Source organism: Echinops telfairi, unplaced genomic scaffold (genome assembly GCF_000313985.2).
Source record: "Echinops telfairi isolate 266 unplaced genomic scaffold, ASM31398v2 ScPeMD7_7417;HRSCAF=8455, whole genome shotgun sequence".
In the NCBI taxonomy this organism is placed as follows: Eukaryota; Metazoa; Chordata; class Mammalia; order Afrosoricida; family Tenrecidae; genus Echinops; species Echinops telfairi.
The window spans coordinates 3750219-3766590 of NW_022111317.1; the positions used below are offsets into that span (position 1 = coordinate 3750219).

At 42.6% G+C, this 16372-nt stretch overlaps 1 protein-coding gene across 1 annotated transcript in view; it reads right to left on the reverse strand.

Moving 5' to 3' along the window:
• Positions 1-16304, reverse strand: part of KDM2A (lysine demethylase 2A) — a 107212-nt gene extending 90908 nt beyond the window's left edge. The window contains exons 1-2 of the mRNA XM_004713575.2: positions 16134-16304; positions 14844-14946 (exon numbers count right to left, since the gene is read on the reverse strand). Coding sequence (XP_004713632.1) covers positions 14844-14885 — 42 coding nt within the window. The 5' untranslated portion in view covers positions 14886-14946; positions 16134-16304. The remainder of the gene's footprint in view (positions 1-14843; positions 14947-16133) is intronic.
• Positions 16305-16372: the final 68 nt, after the last annotated feature.

A 16372-nucleotide genomic window follows, 5' to 3' on the forward strand; every position in this document is an offset into this window, starting at 1 on the left:
TCTGAAGACCACATTATGTCTACCCAATGTCCCATTACCATCTATGTTGAAATCCAGGTGTATGCCAAGCAGTTCTACCTGAGGTCCAAAATCATACCTAACTACCGGCCTACTCAATAATTCTAGTCAGTATCTGGAGCTGTGCCCCTTACGTGTTTTACTATATATATTGAATGCATATGCAGCACAAAGACATATGCACATGCCCATCAATACAGCTACGTGCACATACATGTGGCCTACATTCATTGGCTGATTTTCTGAAGTGGTTTACCTGGCCTTTCTTCCTGGCCTGCTGAAACCTGTTCAGCAGCAGAGCAACACACAATCCTCCACTGAAGGGTGAGTACTGACTGTATATGAGGTCACAGGCCGTAAATAAAACTCCAGTCTCGCACACGGAAGTTAAGAATTCTGCCACTGTACCACATCACTGCTCCCACATAAAGCAAGACCCAAGTTGCTGCCATCAAGTCCATGATGATTCACAGCAACCTTAAGAACAGAGTAAAAAAGGACAGAGTAGAACTGCCCCTTTTACAGGAGCATAAAGCTATATCAAACTACTGATCTTGCCATTAGCAGTCCAACTCCTGCCCCCATCTTAAAACTACAAATGATGGCTATACTTAAGAATGTAGATTTTGAGGTTATTATCAGAAACAAAAGTACATTGGTCCGATCACTGCCCTGACACAAAAGAGTTCCTAATCTCACACATCATGGATATAAAGAGAGAGATTAAGATTGGGCTGAGCACCATGACCACGAGAGAGTTACCAGGAAAGGTTCCTGGGTGTTCAGCTAAGAGAGTAACCTGTGATGGTTTCATGTTTACTCACATCAGTGAGACAGCTCTTAGCTCCTTCCTTTCTCATCCTCTAAAGGGACTATCTAAAGGGTACTGCTATAACTTCACTATTGATCTCAAAACAGTGACTATTCACTTAGGTTGCTCAAATAAGTGAATCTTAACTCAAATGTAAAAACCATAAAAATCAAACTCACTACCATTGAGTTGATAGGGACTCATAGCAACCCTATAGGACAGAGCAGAACTGCCCTGGCGGGTTTCTGAGTCTGTGAATCTCTATGTGAGCCTCGTTTCTTTCTCTGGAGACGCAGCTGGTGATTTCAAACTGCCATTCCTGCACAGCCCAGTGCGTACCTCACTATGACTCCTGAAGTTCATTGATCTTCCAAAACAAACTCATGGCCATCGAGTCAATTTCAACTCATAGGGACCCTGTAGGACAGGGTATAACTGCCCCTGTGGGTTTCCGAGACTGGACATTTTTACAGGAGCAGAAAGACTCATCTTTCTCCCTCAGCTGGTTTGGAACTCCTGACCTTGCAGTTAGCAGCCCACTGCATAACCACTATGCCACCGGGTCTCCTTAAGCTGATCTAAGAGATGTGAAAAGGAATAGGAATATCTTTAATTGGGTTAAGGATTTACCATGACCATAAAGTTAGTTTTGTGACAATTCAACGACAACAAAAGAGCTTTATGCTTACACTTTGGGCAAAGCCCTGGGTAGCAATCTGAGACTGCGCTGTGGTGTTCTGTGTTAGATGTAAAACCTGAGGTGACCAGCAGATAATCTAGACAGAAATGGTTAGAAACCATCTAATGCATTTTGTTGGTGGTGCCATCTAGTCGATTGCAATCAAGTGACTCCACGGGCACCAGGAGGAGCACTGTCCAGTCTTCCTTTTTGAACCCATTATCGAAATCAGCCTGGGTCTGCTGAACATGAGGAGCTTTGTAGAGTTCATGAAAAATACAATGAAAACATAATGGAATTTCCCCATAAACTTTTGGAAGCCCATTCATCTTTTCCTTTAATCAAGCTTTTTCAACCTCAGTATTGGTAACATTTTCGACCAGTTAATGTTCTTGTTGTGGGATGTACATTACATGATGTTTCGACAACATCCCTAGCCTCCATCCACTTAATACAGTAACATTCCCCTAGTTTGACAATCAAAAATGTCCCTGGATATTGCCAAATGTTTCTTCAAAAACAAAAACAAACCTAACCTACTACCATCAAGTTGATTCTGACTCATAGAAATTGTACAGGACAGAGTAGAACTAACTGCTCCCTAGACTTTCAGGGGCTAATAAATCTTTACAGGCACAGAAAGCCTCCTTTTTCTCCCTCAGAGTAGCTGGTGGATTTGAATTGCTAATCTTGTGGCTAGCAGATCAGGATCCTTAAATGTTCCCTACAGGACAAAATTTCCCCTGTTGAAAATCCGTTTTAAAGGAATCTGCTAACAACTCCAACTATATAAAACTATCACCTGGATTATTTCCTCCCCTTAAAATATATATATCATATGTATTTTAAAGATATATGTCTATCTCCTTCTGGTCTTGCTGGTAACACAGCTTAATCTCTGATCCAGTTTGCCTGTGCCTCCAAAAGCGTCAGAAATCACATCAAACTCTCTTAATAACAAGTTGGTTAACATCAGAACTCAGAGCTCAAGATCTTCAATTAAGCATCCTTTCCACCATATCATGCTACTGCCCAGGAAGTGACCAACTTTGGTTAGCCTTCACTGCCCTGACCATTGGCCCTTCCTTTTTAGCCCTTCCTTTCCATTTCTTTCTCAGGGCTGAAAGAAAAGAGTTACAGTCTCAGAAACCCACAGGAACAGTTCTACCCTCTCCCACAGCATCAGATTCAACTCAACAGCAATGATTTTGGTTTGGTGTTGATATCGCAGGGCAACGATTCTCAATATTTTTGCAGGACACCTAGTCACTTGTTTAAGATAGACCGTAGTAGGGGCTCCAGCCCCGGAGGTTCTGAACATTCGGGTCCACAGCTGCTTTTCTAGTATGCTCCCAGATGATGCTGAACCTGCTAGTAAGGGGACCACACTCTGGGAAGCACTGCCCTAGAATTCAGGTAACTATCACCTCAAAAGCAATCTAGTTCAATGTTCTAGATACTTCCCCTAAACTGCATCAATATTACTCCTAAAACACCATTTTGGTCAAATTACTGCCCTTTTCAAGCCCATTTTAATGGCTCCCTATTATTCATACCTGGCCTTTAAAGTTGTTTAAGATCTGTTCCCAACATTGTCAACAGTGCTTCCCCAAACAAGTCTACCTTCATCCTGCTACCCAAGCATTGTCCCCAGAACGGACTTACGAGGGAGGCTGCCACACCACAGAAAACATGCTGGCAAGACCTCCTGGAAGGCCGCCCTCTTTCCACTACTCGCTACCTATCTGGTGGAGGCCATCGCTGCCGCTGAATTTACCCAAACCACTCGCTTGGTCCCCACTGGCTCACTTCACATTTTCACCAAGTACTCTCACCATAGAGAAAACCCCTACAATGCAAAACAGAAACTAATGACTTGAATGACATGGGTAAATACGAGGTCTCACATAAACAAAAACTACACAAATACTATTGCTTTGTTTTATTCAGCAAAAGATTCCAAGTTCAGAGGACAAAAGAATGAGCATTTTTTTTAAAATGACCAAACACTGTCAAATATGTATAGCTATCTCAAGAGGCGGGTTCTTGGTTTGGCACTATCAATGACTTCTCGGGAGCAACACCTGATGAGGTGCTCCTACCTATGAAGCAGTTATGCCCTGTCCTATAGTGTTGCTATAAGCTAGAATCAAACTCTAAGTACACACCACCACTACCTCATTTAGGACGTTAAGCAGACACCTGCCCGCAGACTCTCAAAAATGAGAGCGAATTCAGACCACACTTGCTACAATAGCAGTGGGCAATAGCTTGTTTTCTATATAAAATATTCCACAAGAGACATACACATACACAGAAAGGAATGTGGGAGCTGGGGTGAGGGCAGTTGGGCTCTAGACCATAAACTACTCTCTTATCAACTTTGTGGCTTTGGACAAGCCATAGCCCCTCCCTAGCCTCTATTTCCACAATTAAAAAATGTAAGGTTTTCAAAGACAACAGCTGTTCCACAGAATTAAATAAGGTAATGTGCATGAAAGAACCTAGCCTGGTTATTTGGCACTTGATAAATGTTTATTAAATCTTAGCCTTTGTTGATAGGAAAGTCCAATACAACAAAACATTATTGCAAAATGGAAAGTAAAAACATACATGATATGTGGGGAGGAGACGAGCTAATCAGGGTGCAGGGTAGCAACAATGAAACATTTAACTTTCCTCTAGTTCTTAAATGCTTCCTCCCCACCAATATCATGATCCCAATTCTGCCTTGCAAATCTGGCTAGACCAGAGGATGTACATTGGTACAGATAGCAACTTGAAACACAGGGACTCCAGGATAGATGACTCCTTCAGGACCAGTGGTGGGAGGGGCGAGGCCTGGGGGATGAAGGGAATGTGGGGTAGAAGGGGGGAACTGATTACAAGAATCTAAGTATAGCCTCCTCCCTGGGGAACGGACAGCAGAGACGAGGGCGGAGGGAGACGTCGGACAGTGTAACTTATGACAAAACTATAATAATTTATGAACTACGAAGGGTTCATGAGGGAGGGCGAGGGGAGAGGGAGGGGGGAAATGAGCAAATGATATTAAGGGCTAAAGTAGAGGGCAAATGTTTTGAGATTGATGAGGGCAACAAATGTACATATGTGCTTGACTCAATGGATGTAAGTATGGACTGTGATAAGAATTGTACGAGCCCCCCCCAAAAAAAGAAAAAAGAATTGTACGAGCCCTCAATAAAATAATTTTTAAAAACTACATGATATGAACAAAGTACAATTAATTCTCTGACTTAACGGCCAAAATCCAAACCTGAGAACACACACAACCATCTGCAACTTCACTGTTGTCCAACAACCAATCTCACTGCTATCCAGTCAATTCTGACACATAGCGACTTTGTGGACTGAGTAGAGCTACCTCATGAGTTTCTGAGGCTGTAATCTTTTCAGGAGCATAAAGTCCCATCTTTCTCCCGTGGAGTAGCTGGTAGGTTCAAACTGCTCACCAATACACCGCCAGGTCTAATATTGTCTAAAGGTTGGTTAAAATCTTGGAGAGGTCTAAAGACAGGGAGAGCTTAAAACTCAAACTTAGCTTTTAAAGTTTAATGAAAGTTGTTTGTTTGTTCTAATGGTCCCAAATGCTGCAAATGTCCTCATTTGGCATGTGTGCTAAGCAAAGTTTTGATTCATTAGAGTTTAGACCTCTGGCTCAGGTCTACTCTGCAAGACTGAAGGTCCAGATTTTTGCTCATCCTGTACATCTAACTCTGAGCACTCAAATGGGTAGCAAAGAAAAGTCCCAGGGCTTTCAACAATATCAGCAAATACTGAGCTCTCTGTGTCAGGCACCATTCTAAGCATCTAGTATATACCACAAACAAAAACAAAGTCCCAACTCTGAGAGCTTACATTTGAGCGGAAAGATACACACAAACAAACCTAAGTAAGGTAGTGACTATGTTCCTGTTAGGTGCCATCAAGTCGGTTCTGACCCATAGCGAGCGCATGTACAACAGAATGAAACAATGACTGGTCCTGCACCATCCTCACGAAGTTGTTGCTACACCTGAACCCATCACCCATTGTTGCCCAAGCTAGTGACTAGTGTTTAGCAAGATAAAACCAGGGAAAGTAAAAGAGCTTGAGTATAGTTTTAGTCCTCATTCTGGGTCCCCAAAATAGTTTATTGTGGAAGATTGATACAAAAGAATAATTAGCTCACTCATTATCTGCATTTTAAATCCCCCCAAAATAGGCAACAAGTTTTTCTATAACATCAGGAAGCAGGCTGCAACCATCACTACAGAACTCCTCCACCTAGACATATGGAAGACTAAGTCTCATGAAATAATTACAAATAAGCAAACTGGAAAAGTTAATGCAGACCATCTATAATTTCTTCTAATTAATAATACACAAAACTTTCACACAAGGAAAAAAGAAAATAGCTTAAAATAAAAACTCTACATTGCCTAATTCGTTCTTGGTCAGAAAAACCTTAAGAGTGAGGTGAAATGGGGCTACTTGTAAAAGGGCTGGGCAGTTTCAAGAGTAACCCAGGGAAAGGTGGGGCTTTTCAAAGGTTCATGCGTTGGCATTAGATATGAGTTAGCTATTCTGGGGAAACATACGGAAAGTATACTAACAGAGTTGAACATCTGGTTGTATAATAACATCCTTTAGAAAATCTCTTAATATCATCAAGATTAATAAGCAAAACAAAAAAAAGATTGACAAGCACACAGAATCCTCAAGGAAACCACCAGCTCCCCCTTTAGATCCCGGCGCCAGGATTAGGTGAACTTGACAGGAAAAATATTCAGGTCAGATAGCTCCTCACCCTAATAAATAATCTTCACTTTCTTATACCTGATTTGACTGGTTCGTTTGTTTGTATAGTTACCTGTGGCAGGAGGTAGTGAACTGTTTCCATACTAAAAGTAAATATATCTGCAATATACAAGGGGGTTCAAAAAGTCTATGGGGAAATTCTATTGTCTTTTAATTCCATTTTTCCATGAATTTTTGAAACCCCCATCCCCACCCACTACACAGTTGGGGATGGATATTAAAGTGTACTGCAAAATATAATAAAGATCACCTTTTCCAGTATCCCATGCTAAAATTGAAGATGATCATACTGAATACTATAGAAACTTTAAGTACCCACTACTTTAGATATACATTATTTTGCCTTTAATTTTCTATACAATAAAAGATTACTCAGGATTGTTACAGTTTCAGAAACCTAAAAGACCACTGATTATAAATGTTATGGTCTAGACACATTTAGAAACTGTAAGATATTATACGGAATGCTTCCCAGAAGAAAATACATGGGCAGTGACAAAAACACAAAGCGACTGCCACACTTTGGCTCCTGAAACTAAACACAGAAAAGCTTCTACCCCTAGTACCTATCAGAGTTTCTCAATAAAGTACTATATCTCAACTTCTTAAGATATATAGAAATAAATCATCATTATTACAGAACAACTAAAAATCTACCCAGATATCAAAATGAAACTTCTATCCATTATTCTATCTACGGAGTAGCCCCAAGGAACATCAGCTTGCAAAGGTCTGACTATTGTAGGAAGTTATATATTTAAGAAAAGCCAAACAGTGTTCGCCCAGTCTTGTCATTTCCTGGCTATTCAGTTCAACTCCAGCAATGCAGAGTAAGCATCCTAGTCACAGAACTTGGAGTGCATACCTCAATCTTCAGATAAATACTATCTTCAAAAGTCTAATTGGCTTCCCCATGAATAGGTAAATAATGATATTTGGCTAGCTTTCTTTTAAAAAATTATTTCTCATGTTAAAAAAAAAATGTCTTGTCACAAAGTTTATAAAAATGTATCCAAAAGTTGCACCACAACCAACTTGGGTTTTATCCAGGGTTACAAGCATGGCTCAACCTTACAAAATCACCCAAAGTAATAACTACACACGCAGAGTCCACACGAAAAGCACTGGTCACCTCTGTGGAGGAGGAAAAGCATCTGATCAAGTCCCACACCCTGTCTTAATGAGGACCCTAAAGAAGACTTATATACAAGGTAAATTCCTCATTTTGATTTAGGGCATAAATGAAAAGCCAACAGCCATTACTTAGAGAGAGAAGACTAAGAGTTTTACCCAGGATATCGGAAACAAGGCAAGGGTGCCCAGATCCTATATAGATGAATTTCTTGCAGGCCTGTCTGGATAGGACAGGCTGGATGAACAATCTGGAGGAGAAAACAACGGGACTGACAGTTCCGGGGGGACATGGGATAGGGGGAGGAGGGGGGAAGGGAAGAGGTGTTAACAAACCCAGGGACAAGGGAACAACAAGTGATCCAAATTGGTGGGGAGGTGGGTGTGGGAGACCTGGTAGGGCATGATCCAGGGGAACGTAACAAAGAGGAAGTGCTGAAATCCTGGTGGGGACTGAGCATGATAGTGGGACAGGAGGAGAATCAAGGGAAATAGAGGAAAGAGCTGGGAGGCAAAGGGCATTTATAGAGGTCTTGATAAAGACATGTACATATGCAAATATATTTATATGAGGATGGGGAAATAGATCTATGAGCCTACATTTATAGGTTTAGTATTAAAGTAGTAGAAGGACATTGGGCCTCCACTAAAGTACTCCCTCAACACAAGAATACTTTCTTCTAGTAAATTGGCATTCTATGATGCTCACCTTCCCGACAAAACCGCTGAAGACAAAGCGGGTGAATAAGCAAATGTGGTGAAGAAAGCAGATGGTGCCCGGCTATCAAAAGATATAGCGTCTGGTGTCGTAAAAGCTTGAAGGTAAACAAGCGGCCATCTAGCTCAGAAGCAACAAAGCCCACATGGAACAACATATCAACCTGTGTGATCACGAAGTGTCGAACGGATCACTGAAGACAAAGGGGTGCATAAGCAAATGTGGCGAAGAACGCTGATGGTGCCCGGCTATCAAAAAGTATAGCATCTGGGGTCTTAAAGGCTTGAAGGTAATCAAGCGGCCATCAAGCTCAGAAGCAACAAAGCCCACATGGAAGAAGCACACCAGCCTATTCAACCACGAGGTGTCGAAGGGATCAGGTATAAGGCATCATCAGAACAAAAAATCTTACCATAGTGAATGATGGGGGGAGTGCGGAGTGGAGATCCAAAGCCCATTAGTAGGCCACCGGAGATCCCCTTGCAGAGGGGTCTCGGGGAGGAGATGAGCCAGTCAGGGTGCAATGTAACAATGATGAGAAATACAACTTTCCTCTAGTTCCTAAATGCTTCCTCCCCGCTCCCACTACCATGACTCAAATTCGACCTTGCAAGTCTGGCTAGACCAGAGGATGTACACTGGTACAGATAGGAACTGAAAATACAGGGAATCCAGGGCGGATGAGCCCTACAGGACCAGTGTTGGGAGTGGCAAAACAGGGAGGGTAAAGGGAGAATGGGTAGGAAAGAGAGAACCGATGACAAGGAACTATATGTGACCTCCTCCCTGGGGGACAGACAACCGAAAAGTGGGTGAAGGGAGACGTCGGACAGGGCAAGATATGACAAAATACCAATTTATAAACTATCAACGGCTCATGAGGGAGGGGGGAGCGGGGAGGGAGGGGAAAAATGAGGACCTAATGTCGGGGGTTTAAGTGGAGAGGAAATGTTTTGAGAATGATGTACAAATGCGCTTTACACAATTGGTATGTGTATGGATTGCGATAACAGTTGTATGAGCCCCTAATAAAATGTTTAAAAAAAAAAATAGAAGAATTTCTTGTTCACAAGCTAACAGAATTTAGCAAAGTTGCAGGGTACAAGATCAACAAACAAAAATCAATTGGGTTTCTATACACCACTGATAAGAATTCTGAAAGAAAATTAGAAAAGCAATTTAATGCACAATAGCATCAAATAAAAGAAAAGATGTAGATATAAATCTAACCAAGGACATAAAGGACTTACATAATAAAAAAAGACTAACAAAAAATAAACCCAAACCCACTGCCATGGAATCTATTCCGTCTCACAACAACACAACAGTACAGAGAGAGTCCACAAAGCTATCAACCTTCACAGAGCAGACTACCACATCTTTCTCCCATGGAACAGATGGGTTCGAACTGCCAGCCTTTTGGGGTTCACAGCCTAGCACTTCAACTGGTTTGCTATAAGGACTCCAAAAGATATTAAAGAAGATTTAAATAAATGAAAAGATATCCTAGGTTCGCAGACTTAATATTGTTAAGAAGTCAATACTACCCAAAACAATTGACAGATTCAATGTAATCCCAAACAGAATTCCAACAAACTTCTTTACAGGAAAGGAAAAAACAATTCCCAACTGTATATGGAATGGCAAATGAAAAAACCAAATTCACTGGCACTGAGTGAATGCTGACTTACAGGGACAATGGGACAGGGTAGAACTGCCCCTATGAGTTTCTGATATTGTAACCCTTTTAAGGGAGTAGAAAGCCCCATCGTTAACCTGAGGAGAAACTGTTGGTTTGAAAGTGCTGACCTTGAAGTTGGCAATCCAATTTATAACCACTAGGTTCCTATGGAATGGCAAAAACAAACCAAATTCACTTCCATCAAGTTGATTCCAGATCACAGTAATCCTATAGGGCAGGATAGAACTGCCCCTGTGGGTTTCCAAGACTACAACTTTTTAATTTTTTTTTATGAATCATTTTATTGGGGGCTCTTACAGCCCTTATAACAATCCACACATCAATTGTATCAAACACATTTATACATATATTGCCATCATCAATTTCAAATAGTTTGTTTCTGTTTAAGCCCTTGGTATCAGCTCTTTCTCCCCCCCTCCCCCACCCTTCCACCTTCATGGACCCCTGATAAATCATAAATTATTATTATTTTCATATTTTACACTGCCCACTGTCTCCTTTCATCCGAGTTACTGTAGTTCGTCCCCCTGGGAAGGGGGAGGGGGACGTTATACGTCAAAGACTATAACTCTTTTTTTAAACTATAACTATAATTTAAACTCTAACTCTTAATGGGAGTAGAAAGCCTCCTCTTTCTCCCTCGAAGCTACTAGTGGTTTTGAACTGGTGGTCTTGCGATTATCAGTCCAACCAATGCACCACTAGGGCTCCTATGGAATTGCAACCGGCCCCCCAAATACCTAAAACAATGTCGAAAGAGAAGAACAGAGTAAGAGGACCCACACTTCATCATTTTAAAACCTTACACAGCGTTGGACTGCTAACCACAAAGTCGGCAGTTCAACCCCCCAGAATCTGTGGGAGAGAAAGATGAGGGTGTTCACTCCTGTAAAGATTTACCATCTCAGACACTCTGTGGAGGGTGGCTTTGAATGTGAATCAATTCGATGGCACAGGAGTTTATGCAGATACAGTAAGTAACCAAAACAGCCTGATAGTAAGTCTAACAATAAACATACAGAACAACAGAATAAAACTGAAACTGCAGAAATAAACCCATACATCTATGGCCCATTTGACAGTAAAAGAATCTCTTCGATTAGTGGCTCTGGGAAAATTTCAGTAAAATTAAACAATCCATGTCTTAAACCATACACAAAACAAATTTACAATAGATTAAGGAACTAAAGGTGCAAACACCTAAAACTGGTAAAAGAAAACTCAGAGGCAATGTTGTCAGACTTAGCTTTTAAATAATGGCTACTTGAGTAGGACAATAAAAGCACAGACCTTGAAAGGCAACATAAATAAATGGGACCTCATAAAAATTAAAAACTTGCTCATCGAAAGACTTAACCACAAAAGTGAAAAGACAAGCCACTGACTGGGAGAATATCTCTGAAAACCATACATCTAAAAAGAATCTAATAGCAATATATAAAACTTTGACAACCACATAACAAAAAGGCAAATAACTCAATCATAAAGTGGGCAGAGGACTTGAACAGACATTCCACAAAAGAAGACTTTCAAATGCTCACTAAACAGACAAAACGATACGAAATGTCATTAGTCATCCAACTCACTGCCATCAAGTCCCTAATTCCCCCCTCACATACACTGCTGGTAGGAATGTAAATTGGCATAGCCATTGTGAAAAGTATGGCCGTTCCTCTAAGCACCAAAACAGAACTATCATAGGGCCCCCAAATGTCACCCCTGGGTATTTGCCTGAAAGATCTAAAAGCAGAGACTCAAAGAGACTTGGACACCAAAGTTCACTGCAGCACTCTTCACAATAGCCAAAAAGTGGAAACAACCTTAAATGTTCATCAACAGAAGAAATGAAGGGGAGCTCAAAGATATCAGTGATGAATAAAACAAGCCAATCACAAAATGGCAAGTATCTTATGACCTCACTTATGTAAAACAACAGGAAAGAGTAAATGTCAGAGAACAAAGTTTATTAGTGCTTACCAGGGAGGGAGCTAGAAAATACCACATTTAAGGGTAGGGTTGCACAGCCGATCACTGTAACTGCTGTCCAAAAGTTATACACCTATAAAAAAGCTGTGTGATCTATTTACAACAAGGATGGGAAAGGAGCAGCACAGACTGCTTTTGTATAACCAAACACCTCATGGGACTTGGTTCCTTAGGTTGGAAGTTTAGGGTCATGGTTTCAAAGAACACCCCAGTTAATTGGTCTAATAGTGTGTTTTGTGCTTCTTTTCTATCTCCTCCTTTATTTGTCAAGGAGCCCCTGGTATAGTGCGTACATGTTGGGCAGCTACCTGCAAGGTACCAGCAGCCGCTCCTTGGGAGAGAGATGAGGCTTTCTATTCCTGAAGAGTTACTGTCTTGGAAACCCACAGAAGCTGTTCTGCCCTGTCTGACAGGGCTGCTATGAGACAAACCAACCATGAGTTTGGGTTTAGGGTATTTGAAGCTCATTATGTAGTGCCTGGGGTGTTAAAACCTTGCCAGAGGCTATCCAAGGCACACGCCCTTGGTCTCTATGCACCTGGAGCAAAGGAGTAAAGAGAGTCAAGAATAAAAGGGTATGGAATGTGTGGTTTAATTGTCTCCAGAAACACTGTTGCTTTTGCCCTGAGACTCAGAGGACTGGATGCTGTTGCCTACGACAGAAAACAATCTGAGCGAAGATCCATATTAAGATTCCTGATCAGAAAGGGGGACATGTATAATATAATTTAAAATGTTCATGGACTTTCTGGAGCCACAGAGAGTGGATGAACTCCTGAAGACACTGCTGAAATAATCTTATACAAAGATTATTCTCTGTGTATAAGGGATTCAATTCACTTTGCTATTTAATGCATGGGACCACATGAACTTTAACAATTAAGGCAACTTAATAAATCTGTCATTTTCTCTCTTTCAAATTTTATGTTCCATGGCCACGAACTGCAAAAGAAGTTCTAAGCTTTGACCTACTTTAAACCTGACATTGTTAAAAAAATCTATTAATATAAGTCAATGTAAAATCTAACTTTTGGAAACAAAGATAAATAAGAAAGAACTTCTTAGTGCTTTCAGTGAAGAAGTTCCTGACTTTATGGGCATATGAAACATTTCCAGTAAGGGCTAACCTCATCCCGAATATTCAGTAACACAAGCACTCATACAGACAGCAATGAACTTGCATTAAAAGTCTAGAAGACAGACTACCACTCAGTAAGCAGCCAACATCCATCCTCTTAGATCCAAAATTGTACTATGAAAAAGATTTATATTTGAGAGAAATTTTTTCCATGTAATCATAGAATGAGAAAAGGTACCAGTTGTCTTAAACTTCAAGATTATAATACCCTTAAAAAAATAAAAAAAAAGATTGAGGTGAGGGGTGACAGAGGACAATGTAAGACATGAAAATAATCTATTAGAAGAAAAAAAAAAAAGATTATAATACCCAACATTCTAAGTAAGAAAAATCCTTAAAACATGTATAGTGTCCTCCCATGGAGCACTGCTACAATAGCACATTGAGCAAAAGAAAAACACATGCTTAAAGGCTTAATATATGCAACAGGTAGTAATCATCTCCATTAATTAACAACAACGAGGACCTTACCAAGATAGAAGTCACAGATTCCTTGGATTTCCTAGCCAGTTCCCTCTTACCTTGAACAAACTGTGACCGTGTTAGCTGGCAGAAAAGCTCTTTCCTTGGAAAGGTGGGGCCACAGGGTACCTTAGATCCTCTGTAATCACTCAACCATTCCAATAAGCTGGCATCATAAAAATGCATCCCACTTAGCAATGGCTACCTGGGAAAGGCATTTTACAGCATCCTCTCTCTCTGCTCCCAAAGAAGAGTTTCTAATTAAAAAAAAACAAAAAAAACCCTAAATCCTAAACCTTTAAAACGCTACCACTAGTAGACTTTATTTGTGAGCGCAGAGAAGTATACTGTCAACACAGGGAATTCAGAGGAGACAAGAGGCAGCTCTCTGAAAGAAGGCTCACCAGAACACTTGTCTGCTGGGTTATTTTTGCCAAACCATTTTAATAGGAACCCTAAAACCAACAACAGCCCCACTCTCCAAAAGAGCTGGGATCATCAGAGAATTGGAGCAAAGAACCATTCTCTTTTTCTTCCAAAATCAGTCTAAAGGCAGAGCCAAATAAAACCACCATAAATTCCTCTAGTGTAAATGTCTGGGTCTTTCAGTTCAGCACAGTTCACGTTATACACACAATTCTGTGGCTTTCCTCACTTCCCACTCTACAAACAGAAATCCAAACGTTTGAAGTAAATAGCGCGAATATTAATAAGGCTCTCTTTGACTAAGGAAAACAAAAAGCAAATTCTTAAACTCCAACAGGGAAACCTTGAAAGGAAGGCAGGGCTTCGAAAGGGCAAGTATTCATGTATGTATGTGCACACCAGCTAATTCCTTCCCCAAAATTCCTGAGTAAGAATTTCGTTCAACAAGACTTAATTCATATATGCCTCCTCTCAAAAAAAGAACTTTCTCAGCGTCCGGCATTCTACCTGTCCTCAGCACTCCGCCTCCTCCCTTCAGAATCATTTACAAAATAGAACAGTGCAGACTTTTCTCCAGGTCTGAGCCACAGGCCCTGGCAAGCAAGAGTCGAAAAATTACACAGGCACGAGCTTCCCACCAACAGCTTTGACCCTAAAACTTATCGTTGTTTTTATTGCTACCAGTATCACAAAATTAGGAAGCCTTGTCTCCTTGCAATCCACACAACCCTTTGATTTCTCACGGTCCTAAAGAAGTTACAGACTGCACTTCCCAAGCAGCATGAACGCAGAGGCTCTACTTGGTCCAAATCCCCAATGAAGTATTAATACACCTTCTCTCCTCCACCTGAAAAGTTCTAATCACAGTCTGTTCGCAAATGGAAACAAAATAATCACTCGGTTTCAAATTGGGGGTGGGGGTGGGGTGTAAAAATGCCTGAGAATACTTACCAATCTCTGGCTGTAGCGAATCCTTTCTTCCTCGGGTTCCATCGCTCTCTTCTGTTGCAATCACTGTTAAAGAAACCACTCCAGGGCGGCCCTCCTCTTCCTCCTTAGGAACCAGAAGGCAACACCGAGGAATAAGGTCAGGGGCAGAGATGAGAGCCCATCCTTTGGCTCATCCTCTCTCGGTTGGCAAGCAGGAGGATTGGAGCTTAGTGTAAATGAAAGGCTGCGACGCGTGGAGTCTGAGGCCTTTTGGCTCCAGAGCAAGTGGCCCCAAGACCCGGTCAACATTAATCGCCACATCACAACAGTCCCTAGCCCTAGGCCCCGCGAGATGGGAGATTTTAATTTCAGTTCGTTGGGGCAAGCACCACTTTTTTCTCCCCAGCAGGAAGGCTGTGATGAGCAAAACTCGGCCGTTTTATGGCAGCTTTGGCGGGGAGGGGCAGACCACCCCCCCCACAGGGCCACCCCAGACTTTGCACTCTTCTTGACCAGGCTAAGCTCAGAGCAGAGGGCTCTGAAGTCTGTCAGATCCACGCTCACTGGCAACGAGATCCCGAGAGGAGAGAAAAGGCCCAGGCTAACTGGATAAAGAGAGGCCCCAAATTTCGGCATAGGAGAACACTTCCCCGGGCCCTCTCAGGAAGCCTGCCGACCATGGGACCTTGGCATTACCAACCCCTCCCTCTGCCCTACCCCAGATCGGGTCCAACTCGCCACGCTGGGCCAAGAGTTGCAAATGCTGCCACCCTGGGCCGCAGAGCTCACTCTAAGCCCCCAAATTCCGTCCCCTCCTTGTGCGCCCAGAACTGAAATAAGCGACTGGAGAGGCAGGCTTCTTTTCCCAACAGGAGACAAGACCGGTCTGAGCGAAGGGCATGCCACAAAATCCCAAAAAGAGTTCTACTTTTTTCAAAACGGCCACTTCCCTAGGTAATGGGGCTTTGGGGAGCGGTTTGGGATTTTGGGGGGGAGGCAACCACAGGACGGCCACGTTCACAGCATCCTTTCCAAACTGCCTCGGAGCAGGGGGCCCGATGTCAGAATTTGGAGCGCAGTTCAGGGCAGAGCCCGCCCGAGGTCACTCATCACCCCACTCGAGGGAACAGCCAGGCTAGCACCCCCGGAACGAGGCCCGCCCGGACCAGGGAATCAGGGGGCGAACCGGCTGAACTCGCGGACCCCCGGGAAGAGGGCACTTCCATGGTGCCCCCCCCCCAGGCGAAAAGAAATAAAAACTTTGGATAAGCCACGGAGCCAAACTTCCACATGGGGGAGGGGGAGGCTCACCAGGGGCTTCGCCGCTCAGCTCTGGTCCGAGAGAGAAATGAGAGCCCCCAAACTGTGAGCAGAAATTCAATCCCACGCGGCGTCTTCGGGTTTCCCCGTGGATCCGGCCAGTATCCAGAGAGGGTCAGAGCGACCCGGAAAAGAGCGGAAACCGGGGCGGAATAAAACCTCCTCTTCTGGCTCCAGCGTCCAGGATCCGCGGCGTCGGGAGCGGGGCGCACGACCCTCGGCGCCCAGCC